Below are 24,133 nucleotides of genomic sequence, written 5' to 3' on the forward strand. Positions count from 1 at the left end.
AAATCGTACCCATAGATTATGTTGGTTTTATATTAAATAAAACATGCCATATGCTCTTTACATTTATAGCTTTTCTAAACAAATGAAATTAATAAATATGGAGCTGTACCAACCTTGGACTACTATTTAGTTTCTATTAATTTAATTTTGAATTTAAAAATAAAAATTAGCATATTGTAACTGGTAGGGATCGGTTTTATCTAATCCACTACAATGTCAAAATAATTCAAACTTAATAACTGTATATCGAGTTGTGACCATGCTAGACTGTTAATTTAGCACTTATTAATCTCTCCTATTATAAAAATTAAAGATGTTTCCGCCAGAATTTTGATACATCATCCGTGTTTGAATTGGTTTTAATTTTTCGTTTCTGTCAAATTATTTCTTTTTTTTCTTACGCTAGAGTATCCCTCTTATCTAGGACATACGGGAATTAATTGGGCCCACACCTTTTCACGCGCTCTTTGCCGCACGCAGCGATCGGGCCCACGCCTGAAATTTGAATCCGTTTTCCACACGTGCCTTTGCGTGTCGCCGCGATTAGGCGCGCAACGCCCTCGCGCACACAATTTTTTGCATACACGATTGGGCCCATGACGCCCTCTCGCATGCAATTTGCCCTTGCCACATGTCCGATTGATACTACGTCACCCTCACCCGCGATTTAAAAATTGAAGATGTTTTTGTCAAAACTATGGTATGTTGTCCGTATTTGATTCCCGACACGTGTAATATTCATTGCGAAGTCACGACTCGTGAGTGAACTGCGAAAGAGAGTCCGTGTGATGTGGATACCAAGCGAATGAAACTCGCAGAGTTCATGTGGGTATCACGTACGTCGTTGCCCAGATCATCCGATTCTATTCTTATTACACAGCACGATTTCTGTAACATGTTAGCATAATTTCAAGTCAGTATCTACACATGTTCGTACGTACTAACAGGGATATCATTACTATAATCCATAAGAATCAATTTTACTTTCGAAAAGAACATGCCAACTGAAATAAAGGATGATTGCAATTGATGATTATGTCCGTTATCAATTCCTACTCGACTTGAGATAAAACTGGACAACAAATCGAGCTCGTGTTTGAATGCCTCATTGTTTGGCTTATGTTTATTCCTATAAGCCAAATTTTAAATTTTATAACTTAATTTTGAATTCGAATTTTTATTTTTTTATCGTATTTTATTCCACAACATTTACTTTTGAGTCGTTAAGAACATGTATATAAAAGATTTGCACACAAATAGTCTTTTATTTGGTAATAAGTGATTCGGATAAGCACATGAATAAAAAAACAATGGGCTATGATTTTTGATCTACTGACACATATGTACAAATTAAATTTGTTCTACCCATTGCAACACATGAGCATCTTTTTTCTAGTTTAAATATATAATTCAAAACTAACAAGTTTTTAAAAATTAATAATCAACATATGTGGTGTAAAACTGTTCATATTATTGTAATAATAAGTATACTCATGCAACTTACGGGTTAACATCTAGTCTTATTTAATAATATTTACTACTACCTCATTCTATAAAAAAATTACATCTATTACTTTTTTTCATCACGATCAAGTAGAAATTAACTCATCTTGCATGTAACATAGATCAAAGATTACACATGCAACCAATGGTTTTTAAGATGGTTACTCGGGTTGTGATCAACCATTTAATTTATCTCTTTATTTAATTTTTGGATGTGTAGGGACTTTAAATAAGAACAATCTATTTAGAAAAATTAAAATATAAAATATGTCTGACTCTTTTATATGAAACGAGTAAATTTTAGGACGAACGGAGTAGTTTGTGATTGATTTGTCGACATCTGGAGGCGTCATGCAAGATGTCACATCCATAGAAAATTGCCACTAGTGTCGGGTATAATAAAGTCTACTGTCCTGGGCATTCACCGGAGACCGGGCACAGCAGTAGCAGCCAACGGCCGCGCCGCCACAACATGGCGTCGTTTCTTTCCCGCGCCGCCGCCGTCTCCCTCCTCGCCATCGTCCTCGTCCTGACTGCCGCCACGTCCACCTCCCCTGCGGCCGCGGCCGCTCGGTTCCCGGAGGAGGCGCGCCCCACGAGGTCGGGGTACCTCAACGTCACGTCCACCAACTCACTCTACTTCGCCTTCTACGAGGCCACCGACCCGGTCACCACGCAGCCGGCCGCCGTGCCGCTCCTCGTTTGGCTCCAGGGCGGCCCCGGCTGCTCCTCCCTCATCGGCAGCTTCGCCGAGCTCGGCCCCTACCTCCTCCTCGACTCCACCTCCGCCCTCGCCCGCAACGACAACCGGTGGAACCGCCGCTTCGGCGTGATCTTCATCGACAACCCGCTCGGCGCCGGTTTCAGCGCGCCTGCCTCCGGCGACGACATCCCGACCGACGAGCGCACCATCGCCGCGCACCTCCTCGCGGCCCTGCAGTCGTTCATGGCGCTCGATCCGGCCTTCCGCGCGCGCCCGCTGTTCCTCACCGGGGAGAGCTACGCCGGCAAGTACATCCCCGCGGCCGCGTCGCACATCCTCGACGCCAACGCCAAGCTCACGGACGACCGTAGGGTGAACCTCCAGGGCATCGCCATCGGCAACGGCATGACGCACCCGGTGGCGCAGGTGACCGTGCACGCCGACCAGGCCTACTTCGCCGGGCTGATCAACGCCGAGCAGAAGGCCAAGGTCGAAGAAATGCAGGACAAGACGGTAAGCCTGATCAAATCCAAGAAGTGGGCCGCGGCGAGGAGGGAGAGGAACAGGATCATAGCGTTCCTCAAGAACGCCACCGGCGTCGCTACGCCGTTCAACTACGCGCGGGAGAAGGGGTACCCGACGCGGCCGCTCCGGGACTTCCTCAACACCGGCGAGGCGAAGGCGGCGCTGGGCGCGAGGAGCGACGTGGAGTGGGCGCGCTGCAGCGAGGCCGTGTCGGCGGCGCTCGCCGACGACATCATGAGGAGCGCCAGGGGCGACGTGGAGGCCGTCTTCCTGGCGCCGGATGGCGTCCGGGTGCTGCTGTTCCAGGGCGTGTTCGACCTGCACAGCGGGCCGGCGTCCGTGGAGGCGTGGGTGAGGGAGCTGGCGTGGCCTGGCCTGGGCGCGTTCCTCGCCGCGGAGCGCGCCGTGTGGCGGCTCGGGGACGAGCAGCTCGCCGGGTACGTGCAGAGGTCGGGGGCGCTCGCGAATGCGGTCATCGTCGGGGCCGGGCACATGGCGGCCGGCGACAACCGGCCGGCGGCGCAGGCGATGATCGAGGGATGGGTGTTGCAGACGGGGCCGTTCGACGGAAGCGGTCAACGAGTCGTTGGCTCCTTATTCTGACTTACGGGTGGGCTTGATTTTGACTGAAATAAATGCTTTTTGGTACTCGTACACATATGCTGTTTTAACTAACAATATCTATATAAAAGTAATATATTTCAAATAAAAAGAGTTGTATTTTATGATAGCTTGTTTAACAATAAATCTACTAGTAACATCAATTTTATATGATTGATTTTTTTATTTTTTTTATATTAATAGTCAAAGTTTAAAATGTTTGACTTGACACTATGCTCAAAATAACGGATAGAGTACTAGATTACATCGATTGATTTATCATTTTGAATACCAAGATAGTTTCTTTGAGTAATATTTATTAATATATATATTTATAAAAACTTAATAAAAATATAATTATGTGAAAGTGTTTTCATAACAAATATATAAATTTTATTTTCACATATTAAATCTTAATATTTTTAATTTATTAATAAGATAAGATATCAAAATTTGACCACAAGCATTCTAGGATATCTATCCTTTTGATAATGGAGGTAGAACCTCCCTGACATAGGTTGCATGATCTATTTTGTATTAATAAAAATGTTATACGTATGTACATGTGTGGATATCATGTAAATACAAAACTTAATACCTTCACGTATATACGTATATGTATAAACTTTATATCTTAACTAATTAAAAGATTCGTATTTTTCCAATCGTCACCTCCTTTTCACCCGTGATTTTTGTTAAAAAAACCGTCTATTTCGTCCGTCGTCCCTCATAGGAGTCGAGTCCGATTCCCTAAAAAAATCCCCCATCTTGATCCCCAAATAAATCAAACAATGAGACAACCAAAAACACTCATAGGATTCGAGTCCGATTCCTTAAAAAAAAATCCCCCAACTTGATCCCCAAATGAATCAAACAATGAGACAACCAAAAACAACATAAAGAGCAATTTTAATCCGAGTAGAGCTCATGAACTTGATCCCAATGTCCGATTCCATGAAAAAGAAACAAACTCGGGCGAAAAAAAAGGCGACCGGATCTGCCCTCGGCCGCCGCCGTATCCACCAGCGGCCGTCGCCGACTGCCGTTGGATCGCCCTCAGCCGCCGCCACCGCCTCCGGATCCACTCGCCGCCGCCACCGCTGCCGCCGGATCCACCCGACGCCACCACCGCCACCGAAGGCAGAAGAGAGGCGGCGGCCGTCACCGACGCCACCACCACCGACTGCCGTCGGATCCGCTCTTGGCCGCCGCCACCGCTGCCGCCGCCGCCACCGCTGCCGCCGCCGCCACCGCCGGATCCACCCATCGGAAGTAGTGGAGGGAGCCGCCGTGGCCGCTCACGGTGGGGAAGGCCGCGGACGCCGCTAGCGACCAGAGAGAGGACGGGATCCAGTCATCGGTGGAGGATCCGCGCAAGAGGGGAGCAGGGGAGATGACGGGATGCGTGTGGGAGGGGAAGAAGTCGTCGGTTCCCTCCCCGCCCACCTGCCTCGGTTGCCCGTCTGCCGCCTCGCTTTGCTCCAACCGTGGCTCTCTCGCCGGCTGCCACACCGCTGCGTTGCAGTCTTACATAGAGGGAGAACAGAAACGATGGCTGGGAGAGAGAGAACGAGAGAGTGATACAAGGTGAGAGGATAATGATCTCCATCCAGTCCACCGCCCACCACACAATTCTCGCCTCAAGAAACCTGCACGCGGCATCTGACTCCTAGCAGTTTTTCATATTTACCCCTAATAGTATATTTTATCATATACTTAAGTAAATACAAAATATTTCTAAAAATACCCCCAGATTAGTACTCACACATTGATATCCAGGACCTTGGCAGTTTTAATTTTACAAGACTGGACTGATGTACAAACTACCTTTTATAGCTCTGCATATTGAGCTGACCATATAAGTCATTAACCTCAAAAAATATATATGTGTTATATATTTTGTGATTAACATATTTTGTATATACCAATAAAAAAATACATAAGGCTTCCAGGTATTTTTTTGACCGTCCTTTTTTTACGATTTTTTCCACCGTTTTTGTCGCTTAAGTCGTTTCTTTTACTTTTGCATGCGGAACGGTGTGCGCAACCCTAGCGTGTATGCGTGTCGATCTAGGTTGAAGACGGCAGCCCCGGATAGGATTGGGAGTATCAGCTCCCTTATGGTACATGGAAAGACTGTTTTCAGGAGGTTGAAGACGGCAATCTATGCGAGTTGAGCCTGCAGTTCCACTTGTGGGCTGCAGGCCGAGCGGAGGAAGGTGACGGACTAGGCGGGGCTGAAAAGAAATGATTTAATGGGCTTTCGAATTAAAACCAAGGAAGATGTAAAATTTATCGCAATCAATTTTACCTAGTGCAATGCACGTGCATTTTACTACAAAAGTTTTATTTTAGATCACATGTTAAGCTATGCTTTTACTTTGGACCGGACAACATTTTCTTTGTTTGCGTCTTGAACCACCTTCGCTGTTCATCTCTTTCATCCCCACCCAAAACCCGGCTAGCTGGGAACTAGAGGGGACGCACACGCTACTGGTGCTGAGTGGCTCGAGCTCAGACATTGCGTGAGCTCCATCCATGTTGCACCATGGTCAAGCCTGGCTTGCTCGGTTTGGTTCCACTCCATCATAAGTGGAGCCAATTTTCCTATCTCTTCTTATAGGTACCGGTTTATTATAAAAACATGGGGGGAGGGAAATGAAATCTTGGGTTAGGGTTAGGGTTTGGCTGTAGATATTTATATAGGTTAGGATCAATCTGAACTGTCCATTCGATTGGACGGCTCTGGCTTACCCTGCTCGGGCCGCCGAACTATTGGGCCTCCAAATAGGCCAACAAGTTTGCGCAATCAAAGGAGGAGTTAGGGGACGTAAATTAGATTTTATTTACGGGCTGAGACAGTAAAAGGACTGAAAATGGCCCATAGAGAAATTGTGGTTTTTATTTACATTTTTATTTAAATAAATGATGTTTGTGTTATCAAATTAAGCTTCAAAAATTCCAATTAAAATTCAAAGAGCGTTATTAATCATGATTAATTCAATAAAAATTAAATCCAACCATATCATATTATTTCACGGCCTGCGGTGGGAAAATACACAGCTGCTGTCGGTGGGAGAGAAGGGGCATTGTTTATGTCCAGAACTATCTCCTATAACTCCCATGGAACTGTAAAATAACTATAATCATTATTTTAACATTAGTTTTTTTCTGTTGCAACGCACTATTGAATAATATTTTGAGAACGGTTAAAAACACACTATTTTTAGTTTTTTTATTGGACAAATATTTTAAGTTTTAATACACCGTATCGAAGCACGGGTATTTTGCTAGTACTTATAAATATATTTATAAAGTTTATACGTGTAGCGACAACGGATTGATCACCCGTATCCGGTCAGCCGCGCATCAGCGCAGGCGTATCTTGTGCGGTCAGTTGATGCTGGTAGCTATGCATGCACTTGCATCTGATCCTTGCGTGCAGGTCAAAGGGGCCTACAATTCGAATTGAATGGTAGCCAGTACACAAAATTGAATGGGCCTTGAGAAGTCCACGGTTATGACATTAAAACAAGGGAGGAGAATAGCTAATATGGTCCTAAAGTTTCGCTCGTGGGTCATTTTAGTTCTTAATCATTCGTATTGTCTAAACAAGTCTTTTAAATTTATCATGTGGGCTAATATAATCCTTGGTCCCCACCAAAATCGCCACATGGACATGCCATGTCACCTTCCTATGCAAAATCTATATGATTTGTCCAATTTACCCTTATGCATAGGTAAATAAAAAACAAAAGAAAAAAGTTAAAAAAATATATGGTACATGTAAGAGCAAAAATATACCTCAAAAGGATGAAAAAAGAAGTATTTTTTCCTATGGTTATGTCTAATTCACCCTTATATTTATTTTTCTATGATATACGTAAGGGTATATTGGACAATTCATTATAGATTTGTATGAATGATGACATGACATATCCATATGATGATTTTGGTGGACACAAGGACTATTCTACGTCTTATGACAAAGGTTAAGAATTTCTTTGGACCATTTAAAAGGTTAGGGACTAAACTGATCCTACAGAGAAACTTTAGAGACTAAAGTAGATATTCTCCCTTAAAACAACAAGCCAGGGACACTTAAAAAAAATATGTAATTAGTTGTGAGACACCGTAAATATATGAATTGCCGCAGAGACCGCGCCGCGCCAGCACGCACGCCCTGGCACGTATTACCGTCGCCCGCGCCGTGCTCGGCCCTCGCTGTCGCACGGCCACACTGGCGCCGTCCGATCGTTCCTCTCATTGCTCAACCGCTGCACATGGCAAGGAACCATGAAAAAGGAGGAAGATGGAAAAATGATGAAAAAGGCGCTCATGGACGTCGCGCACGCCGCTACCGCATGGTTGAACGGCACCGTCGCCCGGCCCCCACAGCCACACATGCACAAAGCCATCGCCCTGTCACGCCTGCGCGAACCCATCGCATCCAATCGCGCCACAGTTCCCGGTTGCATCCGCGCCCGCCGCATCCAGCCGCGTCGCCATGCCCGGCGCCCCGGCCGTGCTCGCCCTCCGGCCGCTTGCAGCGCCGGCCACTCGCGACGACGGCCCCCCACCATGGCCACCCGCCCGCTCCGTCGCTCGCACAGCACCAGCATCCGTAGCGTCGACTGTCCGCCTCGCCCCTGGTGTCCACTGGCCGCCGTGACTCCCCACCTCGCCCCCCCTCCCCCCTACGCGAACAGAGCTGGCAGGTGCAGCTGGAGCGGCGTCACGTGACGACGAGGCATGCGCCGGTGCCGCGTGCGTGAGGGCAATCCGGGCTTTTTCGATTGTTTCTCTCTCCATGTTGTTCGGAAATAATAAAATAATACCATTGGTGTCTAGTAGCTAATTACCATTCTTTTGCGGTGTCATATAGCCAATTCATGTCTTTGCGGTATCCTATGACTAATTACATGTTCTCGAGTGTCCTGTAAAAAAATTTACCAAACAATAAAGATATGATTGATGATTGATTATTGATGAGTGGTTAGATTTTTTTTCTTTAAGCCAAATTTTGCTACAGATTTTACGGTTTTAGCTCTTGTATACGACGAAAGTTGATTTTTGGGAAGATATTTTAAAAATATGGTTCTTTACTGCTAGACACCGCAACAATTAAAATATATATTTTTTAAGTAGAATAGGAGAGATAAATAGTGTGCAAAGTTAAAAATACCTTAGGACCCAAATGTCATATTCTTTTTCCTCCTCCCTACTCACCCTACCCAGGCCGCGTGGTGCAGGCATGGGCGGCGAGGCTAGGGCCAAGTGGAGGCTGTGACCGTGCACGCTGAGACCAGCGTGGGCACGGACGTTATACTTTTCAAACGGTTAAACGTGTATTTTATCTGAAAATTTTTCTATGCATAGGTTGGTTTAAAAATATCAAATAAATATATTTTAAAATTTGTAATTATGTGCTAATGGGTTTTTTTTTTCGGCGTATCCTAACTTCATCTCCATCTCACCGGACCTGATCTGGAGCTCCCGTAACAACAATTTCGAGCACCAACATTCAAACAGTAGACCGTTTGTGTTCAGCCAAAAAGTTCAACCTAGACCGCACTTCTTACTAGTACAAAACATAGGAATGGACTTTGATACAGGTAGTCGTGGAAGCGATCAGTGACATCATGCTTTAATGGTGAGCCGGTTGCTTAGAAGCAATACCAAGATTTTGTTAGACTTTGGCAGAAGAGACTAAGGTGGTGTTTGAATCCAGGGACTTAACTTTAGTCCCTGTATTTAGACACTAATCTGTCCCTGTATTTAGACACTAATCTAGAGTATTAAATATAGACTACTTACAAAACTAATTACATAAATAAAAGCTAATTCGCGAGATAATTTTTTTAAGCCTAATTAATCCATAATTAGAGAATGTTTACTGTAGCATCACATATGCTAATCATGGATTAATTAGACTCAATAGATTTATCTCGTGAATTAGTCTAAAATTATGGATGGGTTTTATTAATAGTCTACGTTTAATATTTATAATTAATTTTCAAACATCCGATGTAATAGGGACTTAAAAGTTTTAGTCCCATCTAAACAGGGTCTAATTCTGCGCTACTCTCATTGTGTTTTCACAACCTAGTGGAGACAGCTCGACATAAACAAACGGATATTCGACGTTCTACCAGATAGGTAGCGACACAGCTCCTAATCCATGTCTAGTTCCAAGTTAAATGCGTAATATGAAGCTACGGTAAACCGCGCAATTGTCTGCTTTATATCTTTCTCAAGTCATTCTGATGTAGCACTTTTGATATGAGAAACATCTCTATACAACATTGGAAAAAGAAAAAAAAAAGAGGAAAAGGTTAGTGGTCCTTCCTTTCCCTTTTGTCCCCTCACCCTAGAAATACAATTGGCGCCTAAAATATGCTCAGATTACAAGCCACTGGACTACCCCCTTCAAGTGTGCAACGAAGGGCACATTTTCTTACACACACACAGGCAGATACAAGCTGATTTGCCTAAAGCGAATAGAGAGTTGAAAAGCTTTTGACACCTCCGGTGGTGGTTCCTGATCAAGCAGGAACAGGAGCAGCAGGGCACCAATGCAACTTCTTAGGCATCGTCGTCAACCTTGGATTGCCCTGTGCTCTTGGTGCCCAAACTAGCTTGAACTGCCACTTTGTTCCCAATGCTTCGCCGCAAGCTAGCATCAGAGCTCCCATTGGGCATGCAGGATGTGCCATGGTTGGGCACTAATACATCCTCGACATGCCGTAGGGAACAACACCGACCTTTCTGTGCGCACTTGCTGCCACTCCCGCAGCAGTAGCAGCGAGGCCATTGAGAGATCTCGTGTATAGGTTTGTCTCTGCTGCTAACCTTTCGGACGAATCGCTTTTCGGCCCTCCTGATAGATGGAACGGGGGTGCTCTCATGTCCAGAGCAACATCAGTCACAGTGGCACTGTTTGCGCAAGTGTAGGCCTGCTGGTGCAGCGTATACCTTTCGGCCTGCGACAGCTCAGAACAAGCTGACTTACCGGGTATCTGATAATAACCATAAGCTTGAGGGATTTGTTGCTGGGGAGGATACCCTGAGTTCATTGCCAATCTCCGTGCGTCATAGGAATCCTTTGTGGCACCATTTTCATAAGGCAATACTGGACCAACAACTCTTCCTGGTCTTGCTGTAAAATAAAGAATTACCGCAGATTAGATTCGACTATTATCAACCAAACATGTACAGTATATAATGTATTAACCACAAAGCACCTGTTGGCACTCTTTGTGGAGCTTGTGAGGTCCTCGGGGCATTGCCAGAAAATCTGTCAAATTCCCGGGGATTGCTATAGGGTTCATCAGATGGTTTATCCCTTGATGGGCCAATGCGGGGCTGTTCCTTGGCAGGAATTGGAGTTGAGTGAACAATAGTAGACCTGCAAAACGTAGCAAATGATTCATGATTCAATCTAACTTAAACACAAGAACAAAGTGATCAACCAGGTAGAAGAGAAAATAAAAGTTCTTCGATGGCTTTTTTTTTTTAAAAAAAAAGGTTAAAGTCACAAGAAACACTAAGGGCAATTCAACTTGGCCTTCTTGAATCAAATCAAAGTGGATGTACCAGTAACAGACTACCAGTTTCTCATGCAATACCTGAAAGTTAAACTTAGTACTGTACTAATCTATAAACAGAGAGCAACACACATATTAGTACAGTACTAAGTTTAACTTTCAGGTATTGCATGAGAAATTGGTAGTCTGTTACTGGTACATCCACTTTGATTTGATTCAAGACACCTTGTCCTCAGCACATCAGGTATGGTCAATGTGAAGCTTTTAAAAGTGTGACCTTTCCTTGAAGGCAAGAATAAAGTTTCCAGTATGATTTTACACCGTTCGAAACATAGACGATAGGAAAAGAGCAGCTCTATCAAGCTCTGTAATGTGCTTAAAAGTGTTCTGAACAACTGCAACTAGTATGAAAAAACACAGGTTAAACTGAACAGAACGTATGAATAAAAACAATACCTGGGAAGAGAAGTGTGCTTTCTATCCATTGGAATTACCGGGCCATTTCCACCATTTTCTTCAAGATGGGCAAATTGCTTTCTAAATTGATCAACAGCACTACATAACAAAAATGGGTGTTGTTCTCAGTAGAAATTGATTGAATTAAAAGCACAAGAACATGCATGTGCAACAAAAAACAAAGGTTGGTTCTGGTACATGCATGTGCAAAGGGTCATATATATGTTATATCCAAAGATATGATTGCTAAAACCTTGGGTATAGAAAGGTTGTTCTCTCGGTGCCATTGATATAGTCTTTGAGCAATTGTGGATGGTATTCCAGTATTTCACGGAATATCAACTCTCTTATATCTTCCTTTGTCACTCTTCTACGCTCAAACTCAAACTCCATTTTTGTGATAGGTTGACAGGATGGTTCTCTCTCAACTTTTGCGAGCCCTTTGAAGTATGGATGAGCCAATGCCTGACATGAATAACGAATAACTAAATAATTTTCACAGTTTGAAAATACAATATTTAGTGCTGCTGAGATTAAACAAAGCTGCACCATGCACCATGCTGTTTAAATAGTTACCTCTTCGGCAGTTGGACGGTCCTTTGGATCGAATGCTAATAGTTTTTGTAGAAGATCCAACGCCAAAGGATCTGCACTAGGAAACTTCTGCGAAAATAGGATTGGCTCCTTCTTTCTCATGCTACTCAGATACCTCCTTGCTTTGTCATTCCGGACCTGAGAATAGATTGCCAATGTCAACCTTCCATAACTTAGGTGATACCCAGCAGATAATCAACAGAAGGTTTCCCTGAAAGAATAAGTATCATACCCGAGAAATTGTATCCATGGATGGCGTGCCCAGAAGATCAGTCATCAAATCTAATTGATGGACAACATTTTTACCAGGAAATAAAGGCTTTCCTGTCAGCACCTCAGCAAAGATGCATCCAATGCTCCAAATGTCAATGGCTGGTGTATACTGCAATTTTGTTGAGAATAAATTAACTAATACTACACAGAAAAAATTATCATATTTACATGGTTCAATATTGTCTACACTTCTAAAAAGAGTTGGAGACGACTGTATGCTCTATCTCCATACCACACCCCAGGAGATGTTATATGGCTAGATTTATGTATACATGTGTGTTGTTTGCAAGATGTTTTACAAAAATTACATTCTTTGAGCGTATGCACATATAGGTGGTCGGTTGAAATCGAGTAGTCATGAGTATAAATTGCTAAACTTTAGATTTTTACTTTTGCGTTTCTAATTTTAGATCTTACAGAATACTTATTTGGTATCCATCAGGCCATCACAATGAATGTGCGGACACGATTCCCAGTCAACCAAATACATATAAGATGGCAGTATAGCATCATTGACCTCTCCTAGTCTTAGCCAAATTAAAACCAAGAATGATATAGTCCATAGCCAACTTAAAACCAAGAATGCTATAGTCCAGCACAAAACTTACCTTTGAAAAGAAGGATCCACAGAGCTCTGGAGCCCTGTACCATCTTGTTGCAACATAATCCTGCAGGCAAATGAAGAGACATCAGAGGTGATCCGCGTACACAAATAAGCCAGAAGCCAAAGGTTTAGACAAAACTAAGTTAAAGATAGATATTTCCATGAGCATACCGTCCAAAAGATTGTTGTCGGAGTATCATTGAATGCAACTCGCGCCAGTCCAAAATCACAAATTTTCAGTTTGCAGTTGGAATTAGCTAATATATTCTTCGGCTTCAGGTCCCGGTGATAAACATTAGCTGCAGTCACGTGGACTTAGTATAAGCAAAGCTTGCAAAAGGAAAAAGTAGCACATCTGCATAGAACATTTATGCACATTCTGCTGATAAGAGAATTGGAAAAATGGTAGTGTTGTTCAGAGATTACAGCATAAGCAACCAACCAATATGCAAGTCATAAGCAGATTATTTAATACAAGAACTCTAAAATAATGAGGAAGTAACACATTATCTATCAAGAATACCTGGGATCCTGCGCATTTTCTACCCTTAAAGGTTGCAAAAACAGAGTGATCTTTTTGAAGCATTGAATTCAATAGGGCCCCAATAGGGCCCATATGTTTTGCACCTCTCCCCATACCCACCCAAGGCACTTGTTGACACTTGAGACCAGTTGTTTTACGCTATAAATCTGCAAATCATGCTAATCCCATAATTTTATATGGAAATTGCATGAATATCCTACAAGAATCTTACGTAGTACACTAACCAAAAAGGAAGGTATCCAAAGGTAATAATAATATATCTAATCAGGAGACACTGACTCAATGCAGGTTCACTAGAGCACATACATTGTGTGATTCACGTTACATATGATCTTCAAAGCAAAACAATGGACTGAAAGTGACAGTTCCCTACCAGTGTGAATGTATTTCAGAGCCCGGAGTAGTTGGTAAAGAAAGAACTGATAATGCTCCTTCGTCAAGTCATCATTAGCCTTTATAACTTGGTGAAGATCAGACTCCATAAGCTCAAAAACTACATAAATATCTTTGAAATCCCTCCTCGATGGAGGCAACATAATGTGCTTGATCTCAACTATGTCAGGATGTCTTAGCAGCCTCAGAAGCTTGATCTCACGGAGAATCCGTGCAGCATCAGATATGTGTTCAAAGATATCGTGTATCTTCTTGATTGCCACTTTCTCTCCAGTGTGGACATCTATCGCTGAGCACACCACCCCATAGCTTCCCTTACCAATAACTTCCTGAATCTTGTATCGACTTGCATCGCCATACTCCGTGAAAAAATCCGCCTCTGTAGAACTCTGTAAAACAATGGCAGATATCAAGTTAAGAACCACTGAAAACAAAATCACCATTTAGAAAAGGCCACATCAAAAGAAGCTTCAGTGATTAATGGACCGTCTGTCCTCACAATCATATGCAGGTAATTAATGCAAAATGGTCAATGCAGCATAATCCAGAAAGAATGAATGGCACGAAAATTGGAGTATCGCAAAAACCAAGGCAGATCTCCAGAAACTTTTGATGGCCGAAACGTAAATGACCAGATAATTATGGTGCTAGAACCAGCATTAACGAACCGATGCAAATCTCAATTGCTCTGCAGATCAAGACAAATATCTTTACGAGCTACAGATCTCAAAGCTGTAGTTGCCAGAACTGGCATCCTCGGATGCTGCACTTGTGAAGCCAAGTGCTCGTGCACAGATCAGGAGAACCCCACAAGAAAAGGCATCAGCTTTGCTCACCGACAAGGGAAAGGAATGGCCCCCATGCCTCTGCGCGGGCGGCGCCTCGATGCCACACAGGGGTGCGGTCAACTTTTGCATGTGAATTACAAGTTGTTATAGTATGGGAGCACCAAATTTCAGCTTTTCATCCCAAATGTGGGCAAAAGTCTTTCCGAAACGCAGTGCAGTGCGAGGGGATTGCAGAAAACGAATGGAACAACGGCAGGAAGGAGGGAAGAAGAACGACATATAATCATGCGAAGGACTCCCAACTCAATTTGGACTAGAAGGATCAGCAACGGCTAACCAACAACAGAACAAGGACCAAAAGAAGACATTTATGCCGAACAGCAACGGCGATTCAAACTTTCGAATTGACACGGCATTGAAAAAAGGAAAAAATAAACTAAAACAGGCACACGCCGAATCCATCAGAAAGATGCCAGAAGGTCACCGACGTAAAAAAATTTCTGCTGAACTGAAAGGGAAAGAAAATCCTATCATGATGATGCCATATACTAACAACGTCAAAATTCTACAGAACTGAAATCTGGAGGTAAAAATAAATCCGTTCAGAATGACGCAAGAACGTCAACGACATCAGAAAGGGGAAAAAATCGAACTTCCAGACGGGCAGAGACCCAAATCATCGCAAGGAAGCCGCACGAGCAGCTCAAACCGCACAGAAACGGCAGGGCAAGCGGAAGAGCACGGAACCAATTCACACCGAAGCAAAGAACGCTCGAAACCAAGAGAGAGAGATCTCCCGAGCCAAAACCAAAGCCCACCTTCTTGCGCTGATCCTGCTGCATCTCGCCGCCCCGCCGGATCTCGCACCAAAAATATCCTCAGAAACAAACGCCGCCGCTTCCCCTCCCTCCCGGCTACCACAGCAACCCCAACAAGCCCACCTCCAGATCAATCCGCCAAGAATCAACGGGTCAGACTCAGACACACGGCATTGGCTCGCGCCGCGCCGCGCCGCCGCGAGGCCGAGAAAAGCGCACACGCCGCAGGTGAGGGGACGGGAAAAGGCCGGAAGGAAGGAAGGCGCGGGCGGGGGGAGACCCTAACCCTAGCGACCGCCTGCGCCGGCTGGGGGCAGGGCTAGGGCTCCCTCTCCTCCTCTTCCTCCTCCTCTCGCCTTCGCTCTGCGCGAGCCCTCAAGAGAGAGAGAGAGAGAGGAATAAGAGAGAGAAGCACGGGAGGAGAGAGAGAGAGAGGGTGGAGGTGGCCGGTGCGCTTTCTTTTCTCGCCATGAATCTCGGGGATGGGTTTGCTTTAAACTTCGCGCTCGGACGAGATTGCCCTCCCCTTCCCGGTTGGCCGACTGTCGTGGGTCGCGTGCGGTGGGCCGGCGCGGCGGCCGTCCGATCGGCATCTGACGTCTATTGGGCGGAGGCTGGCAAGGTCAATCCTTTTGTTAATTAATTAATTTCGAAATCAAAATACGGCAGTTTCCTAGCGCGATCGTTTTTTTTACCGTACCAGCTCGGCGTATTTTAGGACTGTTCGCCGGTTACAAAGTAGCAGGGTCAAACTTGGTAGTAGCAGTAGTAGTTTTTATCCTCTCCGGATAATCACCAACCCTTTCGGGGATTTGTAAAAATGGTCGTTCTTACTCCTGGGTTAAAACCGGATAAGTGTAGTAGTAGTATATCAGTATAGGAGCAAAAGGAAGAAAGTATTGAATACTGTCTTCTTATATATAGTTGACCACCCTGGAACTGGAAGGGGATCAAACTGTTGGCAGTAACTAGGCTTATCCGCATTCAATAAAAGCCAAGCCAATCCATCCAAAATACCTTGGCGCTTTTTAACGGGGCTCGCGTGTCTGCCGCCCGTTGCGTGTTTTCCGCCGACGTCGAGCCGTGCATGCACGGCGGTGGCAAAAGCCTCAGTAAATAGGCCGCGGCGTGGGCAGCCCCAGCCGCAGCGGCGCCGTCAGTAGGCTAGGCGCGCCCGGGGAAAATTAACTATCTCCACTTTTAGATTGAACAATTATCCAAATACCCCTTTTAAGTTTTAAATTTGCATATATTTTTTTCTCTCTTAAGAAATATATTCTTAACTATTTGCCACTTTTACCTACATGACATACTAACATGGCAACGAAAAGTAGAAACCGGTGTGGGACCCACTAGTCAGCCTCTCCTCTCTCCGGTCCGGCGTGGCGCCGCACCACGCCCACCGCCGCCCCTACGCCTCCTCCTCCGGTGCCGCTGTTCCACCGGGGGCGCCACCGCGAGGGGCCCGTCCGGCGACACTACGCCTTCTCCGCCAACGCCGCCGCCGCGAGGGCCCTGTCTGCCGCCACTACACTTCCTCCTCCGCCGGCGCCGCTGCTACACCTCCTCGGTCGTCGCCTCCACTGCCATCTCCACCACTGTGAGGAGCACCTCTGCCGCTGCTCGGCCTCCATCTCTGCCACTCCAGCCCAACGATGCGGTCACCTTCACTGTCGCCAAGCACGATGGCGCCGGCATCGACGAGCTGGCCACGGATGACCCGAGGGAGGTTGCCAAGATTGCATCGCTCGTGCTGGCGCTCCCGCAGGGCGGCGCAGTGCTCACCGTGCAGGCCACCGTGTTGCTGCGGCTGGCGGCGCCGCGCAGCCTCGCCCTCGGCGTCACAGTGCACCACGCCGCATGCGACAGCGTGAGCACGACACACTCCACACCTGCGCTGCCTCTACTCCGCCGCCGGTTGGATCCTCACCGTCTGGGTGGCTGGGACACCCGGAGGTGGAGAAGAAGGAGAGGAGAGGGGCTGACGGGTGGGGTCCACGTTTGTTTTCACGTGGGCACGACACGGCGGCACGCCACGTAGGCAAAAGTAACAAATAGTTAAAAAATCATCTCTCTCCAGTGACAAATTATTAAGAAAAAATCTAAAAGAAATACTCCCTCCGTTCCATAATATAAGGCACAACTACTTTTTTCAAATGTTCCATAATATAGAGCGTGCATGCATGCATACATGCAATTAATTAGTACCTCTTCCCTATTAAATTATGTTTTTTTAAATCCTCCACCCTTAAGATCTCTAATTCTATTGGGTGCATGTATTTTATTTATTATGGTGATACAAATTAGGAGATAATAATAATTGTTTCTTGGTCTTTGAAGTAAGGGTGGTTGTACTTATATTTTAGAATGGATGAAATATTTGGATAAGTGATAAATCTAAAAGTGGCAAATAGTTAAATTCCCCGGCGCGCCCGGGCCAGGCAGCCTCGATCGCTCGGGTTGGATGCGGCGGCCGCTTTGCGTGGCTGCCAGGCTTCTTCCCTCGCCACCAGAACAACCGCACGCGGCGCGCGCCTCCCGAATCTTCCTTCCTCTTTACCGTTGCGTGCGCAAAATCAAAATTTTCCCCACTCTTCTTTTCTCCCTTTCTTTTTTTCCTCTCTCCCCCCCTTTTTTTTTTATTTTCTCACTCTTTTCTACGATGTTTTACTTCTTTTCTTTTACTTTGCGTCTTGGGTTCTTAGCTTGCTGCTCACTTTTACTTTTGGTTGGTCATTGGATAAGCCTCCGTTGGGTAAAAGAACGTGGTACTGGTAGACAGCCAATACGTGAAAGGTTGAAAGAGGAGGCGTATATGCACTCGCACACTTCTTCTCAAAATAAAATTTGCTTTTCTTTGTAAAAGTGTCTGCTACGTCAGTACGTGTGCGCCTCCGTTTGACGTTATTCATCTGCGCTGTGTACGTTTCGTGAGTGGCTTTTAGCTTTGGGTGGGCATTAGGTGGTGGGCATTTTTGATTTGTGATGGAATTGAGGTTTCAACTAATTAAGTGTGCCTTTCTGCCGCATCCTGAAGGTTCATCCTGTGCTGCTTTTTCTTGAAGAAAATCTTTGCTGCATGCCCTGCTCTTTTTCAGGGAGCTGACAGTTGTAAGATTGCTAGCCTAAATTTGGTGCAATTTGAGGGTAGTATTTAAGGGCTTGTTTGGTTCGGAACCAAATTTTGCCCTACCAAATTAGGTTGTATTGAATTTGAATTATTGTAAGTAAAATTTGGTAGCAAATCAAATATGCACTTCCTACTATATAAGTTACCAAAATTTTGACAGGACAATAAATTGGTATCAAACCAAATCAGCCCTAAAATATAGTATTAGTACCCATTTTAATAAAAAATAATAATAAGCTTAACTACTACAACATTTGTATTTGCGACTCTATTAATACACCTCATCACCCACAACAAATTTCATACAAGTATAACATATCATCTTCTCCCCCATATCATTTTCATAATATTTTATGATCCATCATTTATATATCCCTCCATCAATTCCACAGGAAAGCGCGGGATATCACCTACTTTAAAAAAAGATAGCGATGTTGGCTGCGAATTTACCACCACCCCATTTATTTCCATTGTATACTTTGTAAAATAACCACCTACCCCCCCCAACTTCTATGGTTTCATTATATGCTTTCTAGGACAACATTTAAAATGGTGCACTGTCAAATTAGCAATCGTGCGTGTACAAAATACACATGTCCATATACACTAGTACAGAGTAGCACACAAATGCTGGTTCAAAAGGATCCAACAATGCTGAATTTGGAACGAGCATTGCTAAGTACACTTTCGTGATTTTTTATGTAAAATAAAACCTAGTCAAGGCTGCGTCTCGTTAACTTTGAACTAAAAAAAAAAGTCGTTTTGTGATGGTAGAGAGTATGTGGTTTTTTCTAGCTTGTTTCATAAGTGGTTCCTCCTTCCCACCACAAAGTTCCGGCTCAAATTCCACAAGTTGAGTAATTAATTTTGCCAACAACAACACGGGCGCGCATGCAAGATGCCTCATTCGATCATGCAAAGCATGTGCATATGCATATTATTGGAAGTAACAGATGGAGGATCGGAGTGTAAACTAGTGGCATCATGGCTTTAGTTGCTCCTTAATTGTTAATCTATGCACACCACAAGATCAGTCTTCAAGAAAAATATACTATCCGGACACCACAGGAGCTTTCCAATCAACTACTACCATGAGTCTTTGACACACACTGATAGGACTGCTAAACTACAGTTCTAGAAGCTCTTTCTTGCACATCCTTTTCTCTGAGGGGTGTTTTCCTAAAGAGAGTTCTGCACGCCCTAAAACCATCGTCCGGGTTCTAAAAGGACACATCTGATACGGTGCATATATATTTTTTTGGCTTATCTTAGTCTTGACCGACCTTAGACAGAATTAATTCTCTCTTGTATACATATCTTGCAGCAGCATATAGCAATATATATATCGTCAACCTAACTCAGGCTCCGTTTGAGTTCGGTAGGGGCAGAAAAAAAAAACCTTTAGCATATGATTAATTGAGTTATAATTCTTTTAAATTTTAAAAATAGATTTATCTAATATTTTAAATCAACTTTTATTTAGAAAGTTTTCGTAATGTATCGTTTAACCATTTTAAAAGCATGCTAACAAAAACTAAAGTAAAATCTGTATATTAAACAGATAAAAACGGGGCTTAGCGTGTCCCCTCATCTGTATCATCTTTTATTTCCTTTTCTAAAATAAAAAAAAAGAAAAAAAAACCTAACTCAGTGTCCCAGTCGCTCGCTATATATGACTCACTATGCATACGTGTGGCCGCACCCGCACTTCACCTGCACGGCTGCACTGCACGTACAGCGCAACGGTTTTGTGTTGCGCGGTCGCCGTCCCCCTCTCCGCGTCGAGGGAAAACTTCGCCCTCCTTCTTCCTCCTCCTCTTCTTCTTCTTCTTCTTCTTCTTCTTCTTGTATGCGTTTTATGAGGCCCTGACCGCGACGGCGTTCGCTCGATACACCTGACCTCCCGCGCTGGCGGCTGGCCCCGTCTTCTCCTCCGTGCCCGTGACGCGAGTGTCGGTGGCACGGCCGCTCCCACGCGCGCGCACGGGGTAAATCATCATCAGGACACCTTCCGGCGACGACCACACGCACCGGTGGCTGCGCGGCGCGACGTACGTGTCGCGCGGCCTGTGGCTCTTGCGCGGGTTGACTACTGCGAGTTGTTTTTTTTTTTCCCTAAAGCTTCAGATAGAATCGTTCGGCGGCGGCATGATGGGAGGAGCTCAGATCCGTTCGTACTACTCCTACGAAATACGCATCCTTCCTTCCTACAGTATTCTTTCATTATTGTTTCTTTTCTTTCTTTTTTTTTGTCCGGGAAGGCCGTGTTAACTGTTCACTCTGCTTGGTTTCTCGGAGGACGTGACCAAAGCTGTTGCGTTCCATGACGGCGAGGTAGATGGAGTAGATCAGATCACCGACCACGATCACGGTAATGGATTTATGTTTTCTATTCGCCCCCCCCCCCCTGGGGCGTCGTCACGAGTCATGACCTCGCTATTCCGCTCGGTTAATTCTTCAAGCAACAGCAATGCTTGAGTTATTATTAAGTTATTATTAATTCTTTTCCTATCATTTGATTCATTGTTAAATATACTTATATGTATACATATATTTTTATATATTTCATAAAAGTTTTTGAATAAAACGATCGGCTAAATATATGCTAAAAAGTCAACGATTCTAAATATTTAGATACGGAGAGAGTAGATATCATCACCATATTGCAGGTTAATCATAGGAAAAAGTCAGTACCAAAAAGTTACTCTCATCTGCACGAAAATGTTTGTCCGATTCTTCTCATTCACTCGCAATAGTAGTCGCCACTGTTCCGAACATCATAGTCAACTATGCAAACACCACATTTCCGCCCATATATATATATGTTACAACGCCACAGCTACTCAAAGCTTTGCGTGCCTCATAGTCCACCGTAAAATCCAAACAACAACAACAACTTGAGATGTGTGTTGCTTTCAATTTGTGAGTAGGAGAAATTTTGGACAAGACGCATAGCTTCTCGCTGTAGGGCTCAATCCACGATGAGTTCGTTTGGCGTTCGACGAGTGCCTGATACAGCGCTGCGTTCGATCAACAGGATAACATTGGCCGTCTCCTCCAATTCTTTTTAACATATATAGACGCACATTTAAAGTATTAAACATAAACTAATAACAAAACAAAATACAAATTCCGCCTATAAATTGCTTGATAAATTTATTAAGCATAATTAATCCGTTGTTAGCAAATATTTATTGCTGCATCACATTGTCAAATTATAGCGTAATTAGGCTCAAAAGATTCGCTTGCAATTTATATGTAAACTGTGCAATTGGTTTTTTTTTCGTCCATATTTAATGGTCTATGCATATGTCCAAACATTTAATGTGACGGAATTTTTGAAAGATTGAAGGGAACTAAACATAGCCATTGTGAGATAGTTTGTTTCGTTTTCCGCGCGCATGCTTCCCGAACTACAAAACGGTGTGTTTTGCAAAAATTTCTATATGAAAGTTGCTTAAAAAATCATATTAATATATTTTTTAAGTTTAAAATAGTTTATACTCAATTAATCATGTGCTAATGGCTCACCTCATTTTACGTATCTTCTCAATTTTCTCTTCTCCTCTCTTTCTCAAACTCACATGTATACAGTGCTTTCTTTGAAGGCCTTTTCATGTGCCAACTTACTATGGCATAGTGTTGGCCCTATGAAGTACAAGCTTTTCGATTGGCTTGCACTTCGACGACAATGTTGGAAGCTCGTGGAAGCCACCGCCGCCGCCGTCGCTAGCTCGTGGAAGCACGGCTAGAGGGGTCAAGTGCGACCATCGTCTCTGCTACGGTGCCATCACCGGCTCTTGGAAGCACAGCTCGAGGGGTCAAGCGCGAACATCACCTCCGCTGCCGCCGCCGTCGCTGGCTCATGGAAGCATGGCTCGAGGGGTCAAGTGCGACCATCGTTGCCGCCTCTAGCTCGTTCCCGCCTACACCCAACCGGCCCTTCCTTCCTCTAGCGTCACCGCTTGGATTGAGATCCTTTGCGTTCAAAGGCACAATGCTCATGGAGACTGCCCTCACCGCTGATGCACGCTTCAGCGAGGATAGGGTGAGGATTGACGAACAAGAAAGCCATATGACATGTGGGCCCTATATTGTTTTATTTGGTATTGCTGACTGGATTGCCACGTGTGCGCCACGTTAGACTAAAACTGCTCCAGAGTGAGTTAGGGGGGGTAATTCTTCCGATGTAAGTAGTTTAGGGTTTGAAATGTCCGGTTTTATGGTTTAGGGGGTAATCCGTACTGTCACGATAGTTCGGGGGGTAATTCGTACTTTTTCCCTAGAAAAATGAACAGAGAGGTAGAGTGAACCCAAAGGTCGCTCACAGGCCACAACTTAACTCTAGATTCCACTATTCTAAAGTTAGATTTAAGAGTTGGATCTTGCCACCTAATATTTGTGGAAATAGATGGCCATGTTTGGCATAGCTCTAGCTTCCAACTACAACTTAATTAGAGCTGGAGTTATGCCAAACGATGTAGATTCTCTATTTTTTGAAGCGGAGTTAGCAGAGTTGCTCCGCAAATTTCTACTACAGTTCCACTCCATTCCAAAATACCCACTACCCTTTATTTTTTTTAATGTATTTACGCAATATGGCACTGAACTACCCCTTTCACACCCCATCTCCTTCCGTTCTCTCTCCTCTCCCACTTCTCCCATGACAGCAGCGATCGAGAACCCTTCTAATATTCAACTCCACATATTTTCTACTTTCTTAATATTTTCTAATATTTATTTAACTCGAGTAATTGTTACAAACTCAACATCTATAACAAATCGTCCATCGGAAATGTAGAACACACACAACCCCAAATCAACATTACTGGAGATTATGCTCGTAGAGTGATATGCAAAAGAATACAATATTTGATGAAAGTTGAACTAACTGTTAAAAAAATCTTATAAAATTTTTGTGTTTCAAACACGCGCTGAACAATACAACGGGGTAAAAAGAAACGTAGTAGATGATAAAAGTTGACTTCTCAATCACTATTAAAGAAATGATCTTTGCTGGGTTGACCTAAAACCACAATAGTATCGGTTCAAAAAAGAACCGGGACTAAAATGATCTTTAGCTCCAGTTAAAAACTCCACAGCCATTCTATGATCTTTAGTCCCGGTTCATTCGCTGTCAGAGACATGTCAGGGGACCGAGGATCACCAACCGGAACTAAAGATCACCACTTTAGTCCCAGTTAGTAATACGAACCGGGACTAAAGATCTAGACGATCTTTAATCTCGGTTGGTATTACCAATCGGAACTAAAATTCAACACGTAGTATATAATTCCTATCACTTATCCTCTCCTCCATAATCACAACCACTCACACAGATCGATCGATCCTCCCCTCTCACAGATCTCCTCCCCTTCCTCCTCCCCCTCCTACACAGATCTCCTCCCTCTCCTCCCCTTCCTCCTCCCCTCCCCTCTCCTCCCCCCTCCTCCCAGTGGCGGCGGGTAGGCGGCCGACGCTCGGTGGGGCCGCGCACTGCGGCAACCGGCAGGGCCGCGCCCGACGGCGATGGGCAGGCGGCCGGCGGCGGCAAGCGTCGGGCAAGCGTTGTTTTCTTTTCTTTTCTTTTTGATAATTTGTGGTTGACTGAGATGTATAATTTTGTGATTCATTGTACGGATCTGAAATGTCTAA

The 24,133-nt window shown here is 44.4% G+C and overlaps 2 protein-coding genes across 2 annotated transcripts; one reads left to right on the forward strand and one right to left on the reverse strand.

Moving 5' to 3' along the window:
- The first annotated feature begins 1,926 nt into the window (after nt 1-1,926).
- On the forward strand, nt 1,927-4,946 carry LOC4326667 (serine carboxypeptidase-like 50). Its single transcript, XM_015793185.3, has one exon. The coding sequence runs from the start codon at nt 1,976-1,978 to the stop codon at nt 3,332-3,334; it is 1,359 nt and encodes a 452-aa protein (XP_015648671.1). The 5' UTR covers nt 1,927-1,975; the 3' UTR covers nt 3,335-4,946.
- A 4,596-nt stretch (nt 4,947-9,542) lies between these two features.
- LOC4326668 (mitogen-activated protein kinase 10-like) lies at nt 9,543-15,773 on the reverse strand. The gene is made up of 10 exons (NM_001398278.1): nt 15,349-15,773; nt 13,723-14,131; nt 12,977-13,104; nt 12,810-12,869; nt 12,161-12,310; nt 11,911-12,066; nt 11,588-11,799; nt 11,335-11,433; nt 10,576-10,739; nt 9,543-10,490 (listed from the first exon to the last, which is right to left on the reverse strand). The coding sequence occupies exons 1-10, from the start codon at nt 15,370-15,372 to the stop codon at nt 10,057-10,059; spliced, it is 1,836 nt and encodes a 611-aa protein (NP_001385207.1). The 5' UTR covers nt 15,373-15,773; the 3' UTR covers nt 9,543-10,056.
- Nucleotides 15,774-24,133: the final 8,360 nt, after the last annotated feature.

Source organism: Oryza sativa, chromosome 1 (genome assembly GCF_034140825.1).
Source record: "Oryza sativa Japonica Group chromosome 1, ASM3414082v1".
Lineage (NCBI taxonomy): Eukaryota > Viridiplantae > Streptophyta > Magnoliopsida > Poales > Poaceae > Oryza > Oryza sativa.

Bases quoted from the DNA above. Each gene is read 5' to 3' on its own strand.
- LOC4326667 (XM_015793185.3), top strand. From the start codon at position 1,976: ATGGCGTCGTTTCTTTCCCGCGCCGCCGCCGTCTCCCTCCTCGCCATC.
- LOC4326668 (NM_001398278.1), bottom strand. From the start codon at position 15,372: ATGCAGCAGGATCAGCGCAAGAAG. The intron at 12,870-12,976 runs GTATGCTCATGG...ATTTGCCTGCAG, and splicing joins CGACAACAATCTTTTGGACG to GATTATGTTGCAACAAGATG. The intron at 12,311-12,809 runs GTAAGTTTTGTG...ACAAAATTGCAG, and splicing joins GTGGATCCTTCTTTTCAAAG to TATACACCAGCCATTGACAT.